The sequence below is a fragment of the Macaca nemestrina genome, chromosome 2, assembly GCF_043159975.1.
Source record: "Macaca nemestrina isolate mMacNem1 chromosome 2, mMacNem.hap1, whole genome shotgun sequence".
In the NCBI taxonomy this organism is placed as follows: Eukaryota; Metazoa; Chordata; class Mammalia; order Primates; family Cercopithecidae; genus Macaca; species Macaca nemestrina.
This window is the reverse complement of record NC_092126.1, coordinates 120,428,725-120,448,374: the sequence shown is the minus strand read 5'-3', so window position 1 is coordinate 120,448,374 and position 19,650 is coordinate 120,428,725. Positions and strand designations below refer to the sequence as shown.

Below are 19,650 nucleotides of genomic sequence, written 5' to 3'. Positions count from 1 at the left end.
GGAGTATTCAAGGTGAAGTATCCTCAATTTGAGCATTTCTCTTTGAGGGATTTAGGACGGACAATGAATTGATAAAGTAATAACTTTCTTGTTATGTGATCTGATGCTGGGTAAAGAACACTGTAACTGATTCTCCTGGTGCCCCACCCATATGGCCGAGGCCACTTCAGATGCCATCTGCAGGGCCTCCTGTCCACACCTTTGACTTTCTATGTCCTTCTATCTGGCAGGGTTTCTAGCCAGGGAAGCTAACATCCTGAGGAGCCCCGCTCCAGCAATGAGGGGAGGAGTTGGTAGATTGAAAGTCCCACCTCCTCACCCCTTGTTGGAGAATTATAAGGGGTGTTTTTTTGTTGTTGTTGTTGTTTGTTTTTGAGACAGAGTCTCGCTCTGTCTCCAGGCTGGAGTGCAGTGGCAAAATCTTGGATCACTGCAACCTCCACCTCCCGGGTTCAAGCCATTCTCCTGCCTCAGCCTCCTGAGTAGCTGGGACTACAGGCATGCACCACCACACCCAGCTAATTTTTGTACTTTTAGTAGAGACGGGGTTTCACCATGTTAGTCAGGATGGTCTTGATCTCTTGACCTCATGATCCACCCACCTCAGCCTCCCAAAGTGCTGGGATTACAGGCGTGAGCCACCGCACCTGGCCATGAGGTGTGTTTTGTACGCTCTCTCAGGGGGTCCCCAGTGGGTTGAACGCCGGCTGCCCACGGCTGTAACCTGATGTCTCCATACTCTTTACTGGCTTCCCTCCTTTTCCCTGTCTCATTTTCCCACTCCCCATCAGTTCTTCCAGGGATCACCCCAGAAGAAAACAGCTGATAGCTACATCTTTGCCCCAGGATCTGCTTTAGGGGAACTCCAAACTAACAGCAGGTAAACATAAAAGAAAGAAAGAAGGCTTATTAAAGAAAGAAGACTGGCTGGGCGTGGTGCCTCACGCCTGTAATCTCAGCACTTTAGGAGGCTGAGGCGGGTGGATCACCTGAGGTCAGGAGTTTGAGACCAGCCTGGCCAACATGGTGAAACCCCCTCTCCACTAAAAATACAAAAATCAACCACTGTGGTGGCACATGCTTGTAATCCCAGTTACTCAGGAGGCTGAGGCAGGCTAATTGCTTGAACCTGGGCAGTGGAGGTTTCAGTGAGCTGAGATTGTGCTGCTGCACTCCAATCTGGGTGACAGAGTGGGACTCGATCTCATAAATAAATAAATAAAACATACCTAAAAATGTTTTTTAAAATAGATACAGGCCAGGCATGGTGGTTCATGCCTATAATTCCAACACTTTGGGAGGCTGAGGCAGGAGGATTGCTTGAGCCCAGGAGTTCAAGACCAACCTGGGCAACAAAATGAGACCCCGTCTCTACAAAAAATACAAAACTTAGCAGGGTGTGGTGGTGTGCACCTATAGTCCCAGCTACTTGGGAGGCCAAGGTGGGAGGATCAGTTGGACCCAGAGGTCAAGGCTTCAGTGATCTATGATGGCACCACTGCACTCCAGCATGAGTGACAGAACTGAGACCCTGTCCCAAAAATGAAAAATACATAAATAAATAAAAATAGGGCCGGCCACGGTGGCTCATGCCTGTAATCCCAGCACTTTGGGAGGTCAAGGTGGGCAGATCACGAGGTCAAGAGATCGAGACCATCCTGGCTAACACGGTGAAACCCCATCTCTACTAAAAATACAAAAATTAGCTGGGCATGGTGGCACACGCCTGTAGTCCCAGCTACTCAGGAGGCTGAGGCAGGAGAATCACTTGAACCCAGGAGGTGGAGGTTGCGGTGAGCCAAGATCGCACTACTGCACTCCAGCCGGGTGACGGAGCGAGACTCTGTCTCAAAAAAAAAAAAAAAGATACATATAAATAGATTGGAAATGAAAGCATCAGAATGAGTTCATGGTTATATATATATATATATATATATATGCATGTTTTTTCCCTGTATCTACTGAGAGGGCCTATAAGCAGTGGCACTCCCTTAGCAAAAACGTACCTAGTGCCCAGATCTATGCTTCTAAATACTCCTCCACTAAAGGGAACCAGAGTTCCTTGGAGAAAAGGCTGGTTCCAGGGCTGGGGCAGGGAGAATATAGGAAGATCTTGGAACATCTTTTTGTATCAAAAAGTAATGAAGTGCCCTAAGAATGATGGGTATGTGAACAAGCTGGACACAGGCACTAGGTTGTAGGGCTCTCCCTAGCCAAGTCTGGGACAATCTGAGCATCAAAATGAAAAATGATAGTAATGGATCATAACCCACTAAATAAAACAGGAATCCATGAGCCCACATGGATGTAAATAATAAATAAATGGTGGAGAATGGAAAGCTGTTCCCTCCAGTAGAAGAATAACTTATAAACACTGAAGAGATGATAGAGTTGAAAAATCATCAGTGGACACTAAAACTAGTGTGTTAACATTTCATGAGGAAGAAGACACTTCCATATTTTCAATTTGCTGGTTACTTAAAAACAGAAAAATAGTAACTTTCCAGTGGAGAAATTTAGAAGATGCCACCTCAACTAAATAGCATAAGCCAATGTCACCAGTATTGGGTCAAATCAATGCCACATGTCTTCTGAGGTGATGTGCTCAGGAAGATACTACATCGTCCCTTCTGTCATATTCCTGTGACAAATACACCACATGAGAAAAAATTCTCTTACTACTCTAGACATGTTTTAAATGTATAACCTGAATCTAATCATGAAAAAACATCTAGTAAACCTTCAGGTAGGGAAATTATACAACATAACTGGCCTGTCCTTTTCAAAATCATTAAAATCAAGAAATACAAAGCAAGCCTGGGGAACTGTTCCAGATTCAAGGAGACTCAAGAACATGTGACAGTAAATGCAATGCAGGGCCTTGAATTGGATTCTGGACCAGGAAAACCAATAGCTATGAAATATTTTATTGGGATAGTTGGCACCTTTTTAAAAAAGTGGTGAATGAGTTGATATATTTTGTCAATGTTGTTTCCTGCTTTTGATAATAATTATCCTGTGTAAGAGGATGCCCTTGTTCATAGGACATACACACTGAAGTATTTAGGGTCTAAAGGAACATAATGTCTGCAACTCATTCTCAAATAATTAGGAAGAAAAATATTTTATATTCATATGTATAGGAAGAGAGAGAGGGGGGGAGCAAATGAGGTCAGCTGTAGGCAGCCATGACTCTGAGTAAAGGATTTTCAGGAGTATCTTATTCTGGACTTGCAAACTTTTCTATAAGTTTGAAACTATATTAAAATAAACTTGCCAAAAATAAAATAAATAAATAAACTGCACACTATGCCCTCCCCAAGAAAAAGGCCTGTGTTCCTTTGTTCCTCTTCAGGGAATCTAATATCCTCTCACCACACAACTCCAGGGGTATCAGGCCATTCGTGCTGCCGGCAGCTCTGCAGGAACTGCCAACCCCCCGTGCCTACAGGCCCTCATGCTGAGGCACAATTCCTGAGGCCCAAGAAGATAATTGCAGAATTATTTAATCAAAAGTAGGTCTCTTCCACACAAAACTGGAAACTCTCCCAAGAGGCTGGCCGTTTATCCTTAAAGATGCTGCTTTCTCTCAGTAGGAAAGAAACAACTGTAAGGAAAGGGACTGCATAATAATGAATACTCTTTCCCTCAGAACAATGGACCTGAATGGCCTGTAAACCCAGCACTTTGGGAGGCAGAGGCAGGCAGATCATGAGATCAGGAGATCAAGACCATCCTGGCTAACACGGTGAAACCCCATCTCTACCAAAAGTACAAAAAATTAGCCGGGCGTGGTGGTGGGCACCTGTAGTCCCAGCTACTCGGGAGGCTGAGGCAGGAGAATGGCATGAACCCGGGAGGCGGAGCTTGCAGTGAGCCGAGATTGCGCCACTGCACTCCAGCCTGGGCGACAGAGTGAGACTCCGTCTCAAAAAAAAAAAAAAAAAAAAACAATGGACCTGAATATGAATATGCCAACACAGCCTCTTTCTGTATCTCCTCACTGGAGGCAACTGGAGCCTCGCAAACTGCCATGGACCATTCCTGTGACAAAGGCCCCTCTCTCTGCCCAGCTAGAGCTCATTCAGCACAGGGGAGGCCACCAGTCATTCCGAGTAATCATGACTAACTCGGGAATAATGCTCTTGGCGATGGTCTGTAGAGAATCCGTCAGAACAATAACGTGAAAGCCAGTTCCCATTTCTGATGCAGCGTCTGGAAAGAAGTCAGCTGTGATTAGAGGGACATTTTCCTCCCACAGCTGTCTTTGAAAGTGGAGGAGGGGTTCACCACAACCCCAAATTACAGGGAGGGAGGTAGGGGGCCCCTAAACACTAGGGACATGCAGGTATTCAGGGCTTGCCTTCTTTAGTGACACTGTCATGTTCTGTCAAGTTCTGAGTAAAAAGCAAAAGTTGTGGTGAGCCACAAATGGGCTGCAGGAATGGGGGAAAGTACTTTGGGCTAAATTTTCTAATCCAGAATCTTTGCTTCAAAGTTCATCCCAATCACTTTTATCCTGAAGTCTGAAATGCAGACCTGGCTTTTGCAGAATCAAAGCATGTTTATCCAGCATTTAATCCATTTCCCAGGAAATCAGTGTTTTACCAAGAGTAGAATTCTTTTTTAGGACTTTCCTGGACATTTCTAAGGCTTAACCCAGCACACAGAGAATGTTCAACACCTGCTATATGTGAACAAATGAACCCATTTGCCCATAAAATAGCAAATCCATAGAATTTCTTTTTTTTTTTCCTTTTTATAATTAAAAAAGAGGGAGAGAGAGTCTTGCCATGTCACCCAAACTGGTCTCAAACTCCTGGGTTCAAGCAGTCTTCCCAGCCTGGCCTCCCAAAGTGCTGAGATTACAGGCTTGAGCCACAACGCCTGGCCTAAAATTTCTTTTCAGGAGAACTAAAATGCCAAGAAATACTGTATAAAATATCATTTTTTATTCTGGGGCCCACAATATTTCTGAATTTTGACAATAGAAACACAGGAACAGTAGGATACTCAGATAAATTAATTTCACTATTTAGTTTCATTCATTCAACAATAGTTTATTAAGCACTTGCCATGTGTCAGACACTGTGCAAATGCTGTAGATAGATTGGTTAACAAAAGAGACGCAGTGTCTGTTCTCAGGAAGAACACAGTTGAGTGGACCCAGGTGATTCCAATGTGCAAGACTGAGATCATACCTCAGAGTTGTCCCACCAAACTGTCAGAAGCTGGGTTATTTATCTGCCAGCCCCAGTCCCTCACAGATTGAAAGCTGATCCCAGTGGCATTAACTCTCTGGCATTTCTGACCTGTGGAAAGCTGATTTGTGTGCTTTCCACACGGTGTGCAGGGAAATGGTGATTGCCCAGGGGTTGTCAGCCTGCTGTGTCTGCTATACGAGTGACCAGTTCTGATACTCCTAGAGCAGCCTTAGTCAAGTCATTTAAACTCTTTAAGTCTCAGTTTCTTTGTATGTAATAATTTCTTTGTACTTTAAGGATTGGTTATAATACATGTAAAGCACCCAGCAAGGCAGTGGATTCTTTTTTTTTTTTTTTTTTTTTGAGACAGAATCTTGCTCTGTCACCCAGGCTGGAGTGCAGTGGCGTAATCTCGGCTCACTGCAACCCCTGCCTCTCAGGTTCAAGTGATTCTCCTGCCTCAGCCTCCTGAGTAGCTGGGACTACAGGGGCACGCCACCATGCCTGGCTAATTTTTGTATTTTTAGTAGACATGGGGTTTCACCATGTTGGCCAGGCTGGTCTTGAACTCCTGACCTCAGGTGATCCGCCCATCTCAAACTCCCAAAGTGCGGAGATTACAGGCATGAGCCACTGTGCCCTGCTGGCAGTGGATTCTTAATAGATAGTTGTTACAAATCCCAGCAAAGGGGCTGGGCATGGTGGCTCATGCCTGTAATCCCAGCACTTTGGCAGGCCAAGGGAGGAGGATCACTTGAGCCCAGGAGTTCAAGACCAGCCTGGGCAACAAAGACAGACCCCATCTCTACAAAACAATAAAATAATTAGCTGGGCATAGTGCACATGCCTGTAATCCTAGCTACTTGGAAGGCTAAGGTGGGAGGATCCCTTGAGCTCAGGAGTTAAAGGCTGCAGTGAACTGTGATCATGTCACTGCACTCCAGCCTGGGTGACAGAGTGAGACCCTGTCTCTAAATAAAATAAAATGAAATAAAATAAAATAAAATAAAAAATCCTAGCAAAGGGAAAGGACTACCTTAAGCAGCCAGAATATACAATAAAGAAATGGAATTTTGGCAACTGAAGTTGTGAGTTCTCATATGGTAGACAACACCAAATGGTTGTACAAGGGAACCTTCTGTTTATTTAAAGGAATGTCCTTTAGAGGACAGCTTGACAAGAGCAGCCCATTTCTCTAGCATTTTTTGTCTCTGCTTTGTGTGGCAAATTGCCCCAAGGGGTAGATGTTCGAGACACCAGTGATTGAAAGGGAGCCTTGCGCCCTGCTCTCCGTAGGGTTAAAGGCCTGCCTGTTGGCATTTGGGGAACTGCTCATGAACCCATGGGGTGTTGTGGCTGATAAGACATTACCAGCACTAGGAGCATTTCTAGGTAGAAGAAAGCAGGAACACAAGCCAAGTGAGTGAAAAACTGGCAATTCTCTTTGTAAATTCAGGTTCCCAGTATTATTGTGGATGATGAGCACTTTGAATTTGAATTATGCAGTTAGACAATCTAAGCTGATTGTTTACATGGATTAATTTTCTAGAAATTAAACAATGATTTGGACACTCCCTAAACTGCATATATATGGATAATAATTTTTGTTGATAATGGCTTCAAATCATTCCATCAGTGAAGAATTTTAATAAGTAGGGTTTTGTTATAGTGTTTAAAAAATAAGTGAATAAACATATAAAGGAGGGCCCAGGAAGCACCATAGCATATTATGAACCAAGAATTGCAGTGAATCCACTTCAGCATACCTGAGAACCAGTAGAAAATAGTAATTACAGTAATTTAGAAGGCCTAGTAAAAAGTGCTCTGGTTAATGCAATTTTGTGCTTTGTGTCACATTCCACTGTTGAAAATCCTTGTGAATATGGACCCCTTCTCCCACCTTAGATTGATGCCCGTATTTTTTTTTTCTGGGACAATTTTTCTGGAAAATATATTTGGCAGCCCTCTGTCCTGGATAGATGAGTTTTATGTCTTTTCTCCTACTCCCCTGGCCTTGAGTGTTTTGGAGGGAAAAGCAGTTTGTAAATGTTTGTTGAATGACAGAGTGAATCCTGCTGCTTGTTAGCTATCAGGGTTGGCGGTGGCACTGGCAGGCTGGCTAGGTCTCCTCCCTCCTCCCACTTGTTTGGTTGGACATGTCTTCCTTCCTGTGGGAGAAGAGGACCTTTCCTTGGCTAAGACTGTCTCATCTGTACCTCTAAACAAGTTAAGGGCCAGGTGTTCCATGGCTAAACTCATAATAGGGACTTTTCCTAGTTTGCCAACATCAAGTTAATGAGTAGACTTTTAGACATTTTAAGTATTTTCCCCATGATTTTCGCCCCCAGTGCCTGTACATATTTGCTGTTACTGCTGCTGTTGCTACTATTACCATTAATAGTTAATACTTGAGGCTGGGTGCAGTGGCTCACACCTGTAATCCCAGCACTTTGGGAGGCCAAGGTGGGCAGATCATGAGGTTAGGAGATCAAGACCATCCTGGCGAGCACTGTGAAACCCCGTCTCTACTAAAAATACAAAAAAATTACCCAGGCGTGGTGGCAGGCGCCTGTAGTCCCAGCTACTGGGGAGGCTGAGGCAGGAGAATGGCATGAACCTGGGGGGCAGAGCTTGCAGTGAGCTGAGATCTCGCCACTGCACTCCAGCCTGGGCAACAGAGCAAGACTCTGTCTTAAAAGAAAGAAAAAAAAAAAAGTTAATACTTGAGTAGTTGCTGAGGGCCAGGCATTGTGCTAAGCTCTTTACCCACATTGATCTATTTAACTCTCACAGCAACCTTAGAAGGGAGGTATTTTAGTGTTCCCATTTTATAGATGAGGAAACTAAGGTGCAGAGAGGTAAAGTGATGCGCTTAAGGTTCCACAACAAATAAATGGCTTAACTAAGATGTAAACTCACAAACACTGACTTTAGAGCCTACCTAACATCTTCAACCTATAGTTAGTGGCATCTGAGCACATAATTGCATATTATATTTGTTAACATTTAGTTCCCAATAGCTCAGAAAACATCATGATTTCCCATTTCTCCACCCTGTGAGCACACTGAAGAGAGCCTAGAAAAAAGGTCTGGGGTTACTGGATGCTGGAAAAAAGATGATGTTTTAAAAACAAGGAGGCCGGGCGCGGTGGCTCAAGCCTGTAATCCCAGCACTTTGGGAGGCCGAGACGGGTGGATCACGAGGTCAGGAGATCGAGACCATCCTGGCTAACACCGTGAAACCCCGTCTCTACTAAAAAATACAAAAAACTAGCCGGGCGAGGTGGCGGGCGCCTGTAGTCCCAGCTACTCAGGAGGCTGAGGCAGGAGAATGGCGTAAACCTGGGAGGCGGAGCTTGCAGTGAGCCGAGATCCGGCCACTGCACTCCAGCCCGGGCGACAGAGCGAGACTCCGTCTCAAAAAAAAAAAAAAAAAAAAAAAAAAACAAGGAAAAGAAAAAAAACAAGGAAAAGAAAAAAAAAAAGCAGTGTATTAAAAATGGGGTAGGGGCCAGGCATGGTGGCTCACACCTATAATCCCAGCACTTTGGTAGGCGGAGGTGAGAGGATTGCTTGAGCTCAGAAGTTTGAGACCAGCCTGCGAAACATAGGGAGATCTCGTCTCTATTTTTTTTTTTTTTAATTTTTAAAAATGGAGTTGGGGCTCCTCTCTCAATTCTCTCATTCACTTCTGGAGCTTCAGACTGGAGAAAAACAAAATGTGGATCCTCTCCCTGCTAAAACGTGAATTTAGCAAGTCAAGTTCCAGCTAAGGGCAAGTACAAGAACACAAAATCCTTTTGCTAATCTTTCCCCAAAGAAAGAGCAGATGAAAGGCAAGGCATCAAAGCCTCTGAAACCACCAAAGCTGTTTGCCAGCAAAGAAATAAATCAAAAAGGTTCAAGATCTGGTTTGAATTTAATAATTACAAATGACTAATCAGGGACTATTTGCTGCCAAGTCAGGAGCTGCACTCTCTCAATCAGTACGTTTTTGCTGCTCTGGTCACCTGGTTATTAAATAGAAAAGCCCAGTGATTAAATAACAGGGTTGTTCTGACACTAATCAATTCAATCTTGGCCATTTAAAATTAAGTCAGGCTTGCAGTAGCCCTTGTCTCTGTGAAAGAAGTGGGAACGACACAGTGCAAATGTGACTGAAGGTATCCAGAGGGTGTTTGTGGATAGTCCTCTGGGACCTGGATAGTTGGAGAGAGTCAGGCAGCATACCAGGTCTCCTGCCCATCATTCTGCAGTATCCCCCCATCTCTAATACCCTCCCTGCCTGACTCTCAACATCAAATAACAACAAAATAATTATGCCAGCAGTGACAGTAGTAGCAATAATAATTACGATAATAACCACAGTAGCAATAATACATTTTTTAAATCTCTTGCCATATGTCTGGCTCTGTTTGAAATATTTTATTTCCTTTAATATTTGAAATAACCCCATGATGGAGAAAACCAAAGCTTATAGAACTGCTTTATATAGACACTGACGTATCCCATACACCTAGAACCTGCCTGGCACATAGTAAATGCTCAGTAAATATTTGTTGAGTGAATGAAGGAATATAGAAGTAATTTGCCCAAGGTCACACCAAGTAGCAAAGGTGGAGCTGGATTTTGAACGGTCTCATTTATGCTCTTAGTTTCTTTGAGGTATGTAGGTAAATGCCTTGTGGGTCTTTTTATATTGTTTTAAAACACATATGGTTTTAAACAATTATTTATTTATTTATTTAGAGAAGGAGTCTTGCTCTGTCACCCAGGCTGGAGTGCAGTGGTTCAATCTCGGCTCACTGCAGCCTCTGCCTCCCGGGTTCCAGTGATTCTCCTGCCTCAGCCTCCTGGGTAGCTGGGATTACAAGTGCGCGCCACCACACTCGGCTAATTTGTGTATTTTTAGTAGCAATGGGGTTTCACCATGTTGGCCAGGCTGATCTCAAACTCCTGACCTCAGGTGATCTGCCCTCCTCGGCCTCCCAAAGTGCTGGGATTACAAGCGTGAGCCACCACACCCGGCCATTAAACAAATATTTAAATGTATTTTACATTATTTTCATGTATTAATTTAAAGGAAACGCAGATTGTTTTAAACAATGTACAAAGAGAAATAGCATCACATGCAGAGACGTCAGTGGTTTGGCAGTCAGGGTGGCCTCGAGAAAATCCTCTCTCCAGCACTTACTTACTTTGTGACCTTGAGCACGTTACTGAAGCCTTCCTGAGCTTCAGTGTCCTTCTCTGTTAAAATGAACACCGTAAGGCTTACTTACACTGGGCTGAGGAGAAGCTTAAATGGCACCGTCCACTAAACTGAGAGCGTAGTCCTTGGCTCACAGTAGGTGCCCAATTCCAATGTCTGTTTCCCTCCAGTTTTGTATTGGAAAGTACCTGGTGATTCTCTCAAAACCTCAAAGGAGGTCTGGAGAGGGTGGAAGCTAAGCCAGGTAAGGATACACTATTCAGGCTTGGACCACGGCCAGTTCTTCTGAGAATCTGTTGTCTCGAACTCCTGACCGCAGGTGATCCACCTGCCTCGGCCTCCCAGTGTGCTGGGATTACAGGCGTGAGCTACCATGCCTGGCCCCCTGGTCGCTTTTTAAAGAAGCATGGGAGGGTTTTTTCAGCACCTGAGCACTTCTAGAAAGTGTCTATAGCAAATATATAACCTGCAGGGCTAAGGACTTAGAGACTACATGCAGTCTATTGTTCCCACAGATTCTCTGTAACTGCCTTTCTCCCCGCCCCCCTATAGGCACGTGGCATTGAGACTAAGGGGTCAGGTGCCCATTAAGTTCGTTTAGGGTTTGGTTCATCTGGCTGTTTCCTTTCCATCTGAGGTGTTATCAATCTTGGATTACTTGCCCTTAAAGCACAGAGACTGAGTCCCTAGGCTGTTGCCTAGGGCAGTACACAGATAGATTCACTGGTCAGGGATGTGCCTCACCCTTGAACAGATCTGACATTCCTTTTCATAGGAGTGGAAATGGCCAATGTCCCACTTGGACCAATGTCTAAACCACTGTAATTTCTTTTAACATGTCTATGCATTTTAAGGAAAATAAATGCCCCCACTGGTAAGAAAAAAAAAAGGCTCTTATTTGAAAAACAAGAATCTTAGCTTGAATGGGCAGGTTTTGTCTCCAAGGAGATTTGAGGTTGAAGAATTTCAGCCTTCAATGACCTTCACTTTTGAGGTTTTTTATTTAATTTTGGCTGCCCTATTGCCACCAGGTGGTTAATGAAAGGAAAAGGTGCCACCTCAAAAACACTGGCCTCGTTTATTCTTTCTTTTAGTCACCCATTCAGAAATTATTCACTGACCTACTGCTCAGCACAGGGCACTGAGGGGTTAAAGTTATGTGCTGAAATCAGAGAGCAGAGACTACAGTACAATTATTGGACTCACCCAAGGTGCTTTGTTTTCATAGTTGAAAGGGAAGTGGACTGTGCATTTGCTTCAGTAAATTTGACAAGAATAACAGGGTGGGTCCTTGGCTCCTCAAATTGGGAACCTGTCAGACCAAGTGTGCAAATGCACAGTTCACACACAGTGCCCTTCCTGCCTTAGAATGCCCCCAGGTAACTGATCAGTGGTTTTTGATGCAGAGGAAGTAAAATGGCATTTTTTACTTCCTGTGGGTAATTCATAACAGGAGCTGCCACTTACTGTACACCTACTATGTGCCAGGTTTTGTCACCCAACATCTATGATCCTCACAACAGCCTAACCTGGAAGGCATTATTTCTACTCTACAGATAACATCCCAGAGTCTCAACCTCCTCCTGATACCTCCCAAGATCCCAGGTATAATACGGTAGCCTCCCAAGGCAGGAGAAGCAGAACTCAGGAAGGGCATGGGGTTATTCTAGGCAGCAGGACGCCCTTGCTGCTGTGCCCCAATTCGTTCCCCAGCACATGTTGCTGATTGTGATCACAACATTCTCTGGCTTGCTATGCTGTGCAGTCCTTCTCAATACAGTGCTCCAAACAGACACTACCAGACATTCTGGATGGCAAGTGAGACATAACCTATTTGCCACCAGTGCTTGCCACCAGTGCCTGCCACCTGATAGCAGACACTGATAGCTCTTAAAACTAGAAAGGATCACAAAATTGATTTGGTCTAGACAATGTGTGCTGTGATCTTGAAGGCCAGTCTCTCTAGTAGAATAAAAATTATTTTCTTGCCATATTCCTCATGCTCAACACCTTCTGTGCAGGTCTGATGTGCCATCCCAGACTCTGGGACGGGACAGCATGGTGGGGAAGCACATAGTTTGAAGTAGGATAGACCCAGATTTGAATCCAGGCTCTGCTACTTGCTAATCATGAAACCCTGGACAAATTCCTGCCCCTTTTTGAGCCTTCATCTCCTACTCTGTAGAATGGAGATAATACCATTATCTACCTACCTCATGGGGTAGTTATGGGGATCGAATGAGATCATGCATGTAAGGATTTAGCTCTGTGCCTGACATGTAGTGAGCGTTCAATAGGCTAAAGTTTCCATTATTATTAGTCTGAATTATTATTATTAATAGCTCCAGTAAAGTTCAAAGTGAGTGCCATGTCCTGTTGCACTCTCTGCTTTCTGAGATGCTCATTTGTTTATGTCTCCATGACTTATTTCCAACTGGTAATTTCTTCCATGAGCTACTCTGTAGATCACTGGCATGAGGTCAACATCCCAATATTCTGGAAATCCCAGTTCCTGGGTAGAACGTGAAATGTCTGTATGTGGCTTTTCCTTCTGTATGCCCTTCTTCACCAGGTCCTTTCTGTTCTCTCTTCCTGTGACCGTCTGGAGTTGGGCAGTTGGTGAAGAGGACAAGCAAAGGGAGGAGGACCAAGAGCATCAACAAAATCCAGAAATGCTCTTTTAAGGGAAGCTGGCTATGTAGCAGGGATTGTCCCAGGCTCTGGGACTGTGAGCATGACTGACCAAGTCCGGCCTTCATGGGCTTATGTCTCATGAAGAGGTCAACCAAAACCCAGAAAACAGTTAAATAAAATTATCTTTCTAAAATGGGTCTGCCCCACTAGCCTCTGTCTTAGCATCTTATCTGACTCATTCATAACAGAGATCACAATCTGTAATGACTTTGTTTTATTTTTACTCCAAATTAGTGGGCAGGGAACATGCCTGGCTCATCCACTGCTATATCCAAGGACCCAGAATGGGGCTTTGCCTGTCCAAAGTGCTCAGTGAACACAGAGCAAATGAACAAGTGACTAAGTGATGGTTTGTGAAATTTTTGTTCTGAGCCCAGAGTTTAAACTTCAGGCTACTTTTTTGTTGCTAGCACTGGTCAGTCATCTCCCTATGTAAGACAATTGAAAAGAAAATTCATTTTCATAATTCATGGAGTTTTTATTTTATAAAATGTGTGGGTTCCTTAAGGAGATCATTCTATCCCAGATTAACTGTCTATGGCTGAATTAAAAAGACCATTGGAGGCCATTTGTCTTCTGGATTTGACACTTGGAGCAGGTGGCACTATCTGGCAGGAACTGGGTCGGGGGAGCTCATGAGGCTTGACTCCAAAGCTGGGTAGTGTGTTGAATTGGTCTGGAGAGGGCTGCATGCCTGTGATGCCTGTGAGGAGAGGAGCTTCTCTTATTATTCCCTCTCCTGCATCAGTTTGCATCTAGGCTACTGTCAACATGTCAGGTTGACAAAATCATTGAGCTCAAGGAATGGAACTGTAGCACCATAAACCTCAATAATCTGGTAATACTAGGTTGCAGTGTGTCTCAGTGTAGCCTATGGTCTGGGCAATTCATAACAAGAGCTGCCACTTACTGTGCACCTACTATGTGCCAGGTCTTGTTGTTGCCCAACATCTATGATCCTCACAACAGCCTAACCTGGAAGGCATTATTTCTACTCTACAGATAACATCCCAGAGTCTCAACCTCCTCCTAATACCTCCTAAGATCCCAGGTATAATACGGTAGCCTCCCAAGGCAGGAGAAGTAGAGCTCAGGAAGGGCATGGGGTTACTCTAGGCAGCAGGATACCCATGCTGCCATGCCCCAATTCATTGCCCAACACATGTTGCTGATTGTGATCACAGCATTCTCTGGCTTGCTATGCTGTGCAGTCCTCAATACAGTGCTCGAAGCAGACACTATCAGGCATTCTGGATGGCAAGTGAGATGTAACCTATTTGCCACCAACCCTTTGAATAGTGTATGTAAAAGGCTTTGCCCTAGGAATTAGAATCCTGGATTCAGAGTGTTACGCTGTAACCATGTAACTTTGAGCAAATTGCTTCTCTCTCCTGACCTCAGTTTATTAACCTGTAGGATGGAAATTATCCCATACCATATCTGGCTCAAAAAGTCACCATATAAATATAAGCTGGTGAATTGGTTTCACTGGCACTGAAGTCCTGTTTTTAATTGTACCTGGATGGTGAATCAATAAGGATCAGGCCCCTGTACAAACATGAAGCATCCTCAAAAATGGCAGCTGTGCCTGGAGTTGTGATCAGCATCTTCTCGAGGCTTTCCTTAAGGACCCTGAGTGGACTATTTGACTTCCTAAAAGTCACTGGGTGAGCTTGTTAATGCAGATTGCTGGGCACCCTCCCAAATGACTGATTAAGCTTTCCTGGGGATGGCTCCTGGCATCAGCATCTCTGAATCATTCCTCAGGTGATTCTGCTGCACGCTGCACCACTGTTTCAGTGGAAAAATGTATAGATTTAGAACGCCTCTGCTCTGGATAGGACCATGTTGAACTTTGGGATTTTAAATATCTAGGTAGCTGCTTAGCAAAAAGAGGCCCCTATCTCTTCCCCACCTTTGTCTGACAAATTCTTATTCATCTTTTAGGCCTATTCAAATGCCTCATCCTCTGGAAGGACCTCCCTCACTGTCCTCCCAGAGCCCTCCAACCCATGTTTTCAGCACCTACTGTGTACTAGGCACTCTACTAAGCTCTAAAATGCATTACTATATTTACTCCTCTTCCTTTGAGAATAGAAGCTAATGCCATCACCACCACCTCTGCTCACACCTTAGAGTTGAGAAAAGGTGACTCAGAGAATCAAAGTGACTTTCTCTAGGATGTTTGGCTCTTATTGCATTATAGTTCATCATAATAGGCCTGTCTCTCCTACATGAGTGTAAGGTCCTTAACCTTGGGAATTGCTGACATTTGCATTCCTGGGAGCAAACACGGGGCCTGGCACATAGTAGATGCTCAACAAACCTTTGTTAAATTGAAGTGAAAAAAATAACAGAACAATTATAGTAATATAGAAAAGAGTATTTCTGTTTGCTTTCCAGCCTCTGCCTTTGTTCAAGTTCAGGGTTCCACTAGAGGAGGAAGAGGCTGACTTCTTTTGGGATTGAAGACTACAGATGTCTTCAAACTCTCCTGTAACCCTATGCTGTTGATTCTGGTCTTCTGATAGCTTTCTTCTAAGTAACATCAGAAGACCTAGCAAGTCACAGGTTAGGGACTGAAGAAACACTTGACTGGTTGGTTGAGCTGGGGGTGCAGAAGAGAGGTGAATGTATCTTTGATGAGCTTTTTTATGGCTTGTAGATTAAATTTATTTTCTTCTTATGAAAGGAAAAAGGCCAGGCTCAGTGGTTCACTCCTATAATCTCAGCATTTTGGGAGGCCAAGGTAGGAGGATCACTTGAACCCAGGTGTTTGAGACCAGCCTGGGCAACATGGTAAGACCCCCTCTCTACAAAAACCAAAATTAGCCCGGTGTTGGAGTGTGCTCGTGAGGTCCCAGCTACTTGGGAGACTGAGGCAAGATAATTGATTGAGCCCAAGAGGTCAAGACTGCAGTGTGCTGTGTTCACACCACTGCACTCCAGCCTCTGCAGTGCGCTGTGTTCACACCACTGCACTCCAGCCTCGGCAACAGAAGGAGACCCTGTCTCAAAAGAAAAAAGAGAAAAGAAAGAAAAACATACTTTTTCACACCTAACTTGGCAGACTGCCGTGGTCATAAATTTACAAATTCATTTCAAATACAGTTATCTTCAGTCCCGGTAATGACTTTTTAAAAATCATATGGCTGTAAAGCAGGAAAGTTGGAGAAGATGCCTGAGTTTCTTTCCAACATTAGGGTTCTGTGATTACATTAGGACCCTGGATATGGTTTAGAGCAAGTTTAAATTACTTAAGTACAAAGCAGCTCTAAAAATGGAATGTCTTCAAGTGAATTAGATTTTCTTTCCAATCTAATCTCCTCTTCCCAGTTAGTCATAATCTGAACTTTGTATCTAAATTTCTGCGCCTTGATATATGGAGACATTTAGAAAAAAATGAAACTCAAAGAGAAACAAACTATAACAGCACACATAAAAATAGTAACACAAACCAGTTATCCTAGAGCTTAATAGTTTCTCATAACTTCTTAGGCTGTCTTAGAAGCGTTCATTTATAGGCTGGGCGCGGTGGCTCACGCCTGTAATCCTAGCACTTTGTGAGGCCAACGCGGGTGGATCACGAGGTCAGGAGTTCAAGACCAGCCTGACCAACATGGTGAAACCCTGTCTCTACTAAAAATACAAAAATTAGCCAGGCGTGGTGGCATGTGCCTGTAATCCCAGCTACTCAGGAGGCTGAGGCAGGAGAATCACTTGAACCCAGGAGGCAGAGGTTGCAGTGAGCCAAGATCACACTACTGCACTCCAGCCTATGCAACAGAGTGAGACTCTTATCTCCAAAAAAGAAAAAAGAAGTGTTCATTTACATAGTTTGGTTACAAGTCTTGGGTAACATGGTGGAAATGATAAGGATTGCATGTGCTATTTGATTGCTTTTTTCTTGCCTTAATCAAAGCCATAACCCCTACTTACCTTTGAACTTTGTTTTTTCATTTGTTTTGCAGCGAAAACGGAAACAGAGCACCCAAGATGAAGATGCTGTTAGCCTTTGCAGTCTCGACATAAGTGTAAGTATAGTCCTTTCTACCTCCACTGGCGCCGAGAGCATCTCTCTTCTCTGAAGATTATTTGTTAATAATATGCTGTGTGCTTGAAGTGGACTTCCAGGATCTGACTATGGAAGTTGTGACCTGGGGGAAAATTTTTTTTAACTGAAAAACATTTTATTTCACTGGAGAAAACTGTGTGGCCAACTTAAACTTCCAGGCTAAGTTGTTTATTGCCTATGTCTTTTCTCTCATAAAATGAATTATGAACTCAGTACATCTGGGTAGAATCTAGATAAATACGAGTGTGCTCTTTTAAAGGCTGGTTCCAGAAGATGGAAGAGATGTTTGTCCCCCTTTGAGGGACAGTTAGTGGCTTGGCCCAGCTCAGGCAGCCGGATGGGCCAAAGGCCAGAAGAAGACTCCAGCAGCATAGTGGAGTGAGTGGCTTTGGATCAGCAGATCTTAGTTTGAGTCCAGATTCTGTACTTACCATCTGTGTGACACCTTTCCTTACCTGTTTCCTCATCTGGAAAATAGGGATGAAAAGACTTAACCTGACAAAATTTGGGAGGGGATCAAATAAAACAATAAAAGAGAGAATACTAAACACATTACTTGTACATACTGGGCACCCACTAAATATTTGCCTCATTGTGTTTTTTTTTAATCAGAAGTTCGTAGAAGATGCTCAAGTGTCTTGGTAGTTGACTGTTGGTGATGATCAAGGTGGAAAAGCTTTCTTGGCTTTGTTTCAGAACATGTCCTTGGATACTTAATTTCATCGCTTTCTTTGTGTGGCCACCTTGTCTCCCCACTGATGCAACTGGGAAGCCTACCTTAGCCTCTGATGCCCTCATTATCCAGGGCCTGGGAGGTGGAGTAGGAATTCAGGCCCTCCCTGGGCTCCCCTTGTCAACTCATCATCTGCACGTCCCTGGGGTTTAACCACTGTGCTCTGTGGATCCATCTAACATTAGGCCCTGCTCGCTCTCCTCTATGGAGACCATGAAAGCTACTCTTATGAGATGAGAAGCCTTCCAAGCTGGGAATAAAGAACTGAGTCATGGTTCTGGCTCTACCTATAATTAACAGTGTACCTTGGATGAGTCATTTCCTTTCTCTGAACCTCTGTTTCTTCATTTGTTAAAAAATAAAAAGAAAAAAGGTTTGGGATCAGGCCTTCTAAAACCATTGTGAAAAGGAAACTCATTAGATATGGATTGTCAGGTACTCAACTGATAACATTATTTACCAGTGTGAACAATGTTTTTTAAGCTATTTTTAATTACTGCAGAGTTTTCTGTGGTGCAAGCAGCCATGATGGAGTGAGCTTGAACTGGCACTAATTAATGTACTTCAGCATCTATTTTACCATATGGTGTTTGTTTGTTCCAATCTTTAGACCCTCAGATTGATGGAGTTGGGCCAGTTTACTAGGTTGCCATGGTGAACAGAACAAAAAGATGATGTTCCTCTGGGTTTTACTTTACTCATTGAATATTTTGTTATTGACAAGTGAAGTCTATGGAATTTCTCTTAGCAGCAGCAAGATTTTTTTGTGTGTTTGAATCTTTTTAATTTTGTGGAAGTTTACTTTTAGAATTTAAAGATTTTCAGAATTTAAAGACTGTCAGAATTTACAGAGCCCTTAGCCACCATGTATGTATTCCAGTCCCTTCACTTTGCAGATAAAGAAGTGGAAGCCCTGGAGGTGTAATGACTCAGGCAAGACTTCAATCCAGGTCACTTCTAAGATTATGCCTTGTCTTACATTTTTCCCCAAGTATATTATTGATATCCATTTTTCAGGAAAGCATGTCTCTAGATGCTTTCTATCAAAGAACCACTAACATTGTATTAAAGGACTGTTTACAACTATGAATTATGATTTGATTTTTGTCTTGATTGTCATCAGTGGCCTTGACTTCCCATCAAGGTCACAAGCCTGTGGATAATTTGGCTTCTTTTCTCCTTGTGCAGCTACGGATGATGTTTTCTTTTTTCTTAACCATCTCATATATTATGTTTTGTCAGAGTAAAGAGACTTGTATAGAAGATGAATCTACCCCATTACCACCACCATGGCCGATCCCTACGCTTAGGGTCTCAACTCTGGACAGACTCATTTCTGATTTACCTGGCATTTTTCCTGAATCTTGGCAAACAGGGCTGAGTTTCCTCCATTTATTGCCACATAGTATAATAATTGCAGAAGTTGGAAGAATTCTAGAAACTGTTGTAGGAACATGAAAACTGCTGTTTTGCAGATTCCACTGACCATTAGAGTCATATGGAGATGATAGAGGGTGTGACAGATCCAGATGTGGCCATGGAGGGAGTGTGACTAAATTTAAGTAACTTTCTCGCAGTAGGCACTCTGGAGAGATGAGTTGAATGGAATTAAATGGTAGATAGAGCCACACAGGAGAAGATGTTTTGCCATTAAGGCAACAATGGTGAAATGAATATCTGAATCCAATAAATTAATTGCTCTAATAAGTAAATGGCCTCTGCAGGCTACTCA

At 43.5% G+C, this 19,650-nt stretch overlaps 1 protein-coding gene across 5 annotated transcripts in view; it reads left to right on the top strand.

Annotated features, from left to right (window-relative positions):
• The window catches only part of LOC105482527 (Rho guanine nucleotide exchange factor 3), a 346,919-nt gene that overhangs the window by 165,064 nt on the left and 162,205 nt on the right, over window positions 1-19,650 (top strand). For all 5 annotated transcript variants that reach the window (XM_011742660.2, XM_011742693.2, XM_011742663.2 and 2 more), the window contains one exon: window positions 17,082-17,144. In XM_011742660.2, coding sequence (XP_011740962.1) covers window positions 17,082-17,144 — 63 coding nt within the window. Of the gene's footprint in view, window positions 1-17,081; window positions 17,145-19,650 lie in introns of those variants that run through there.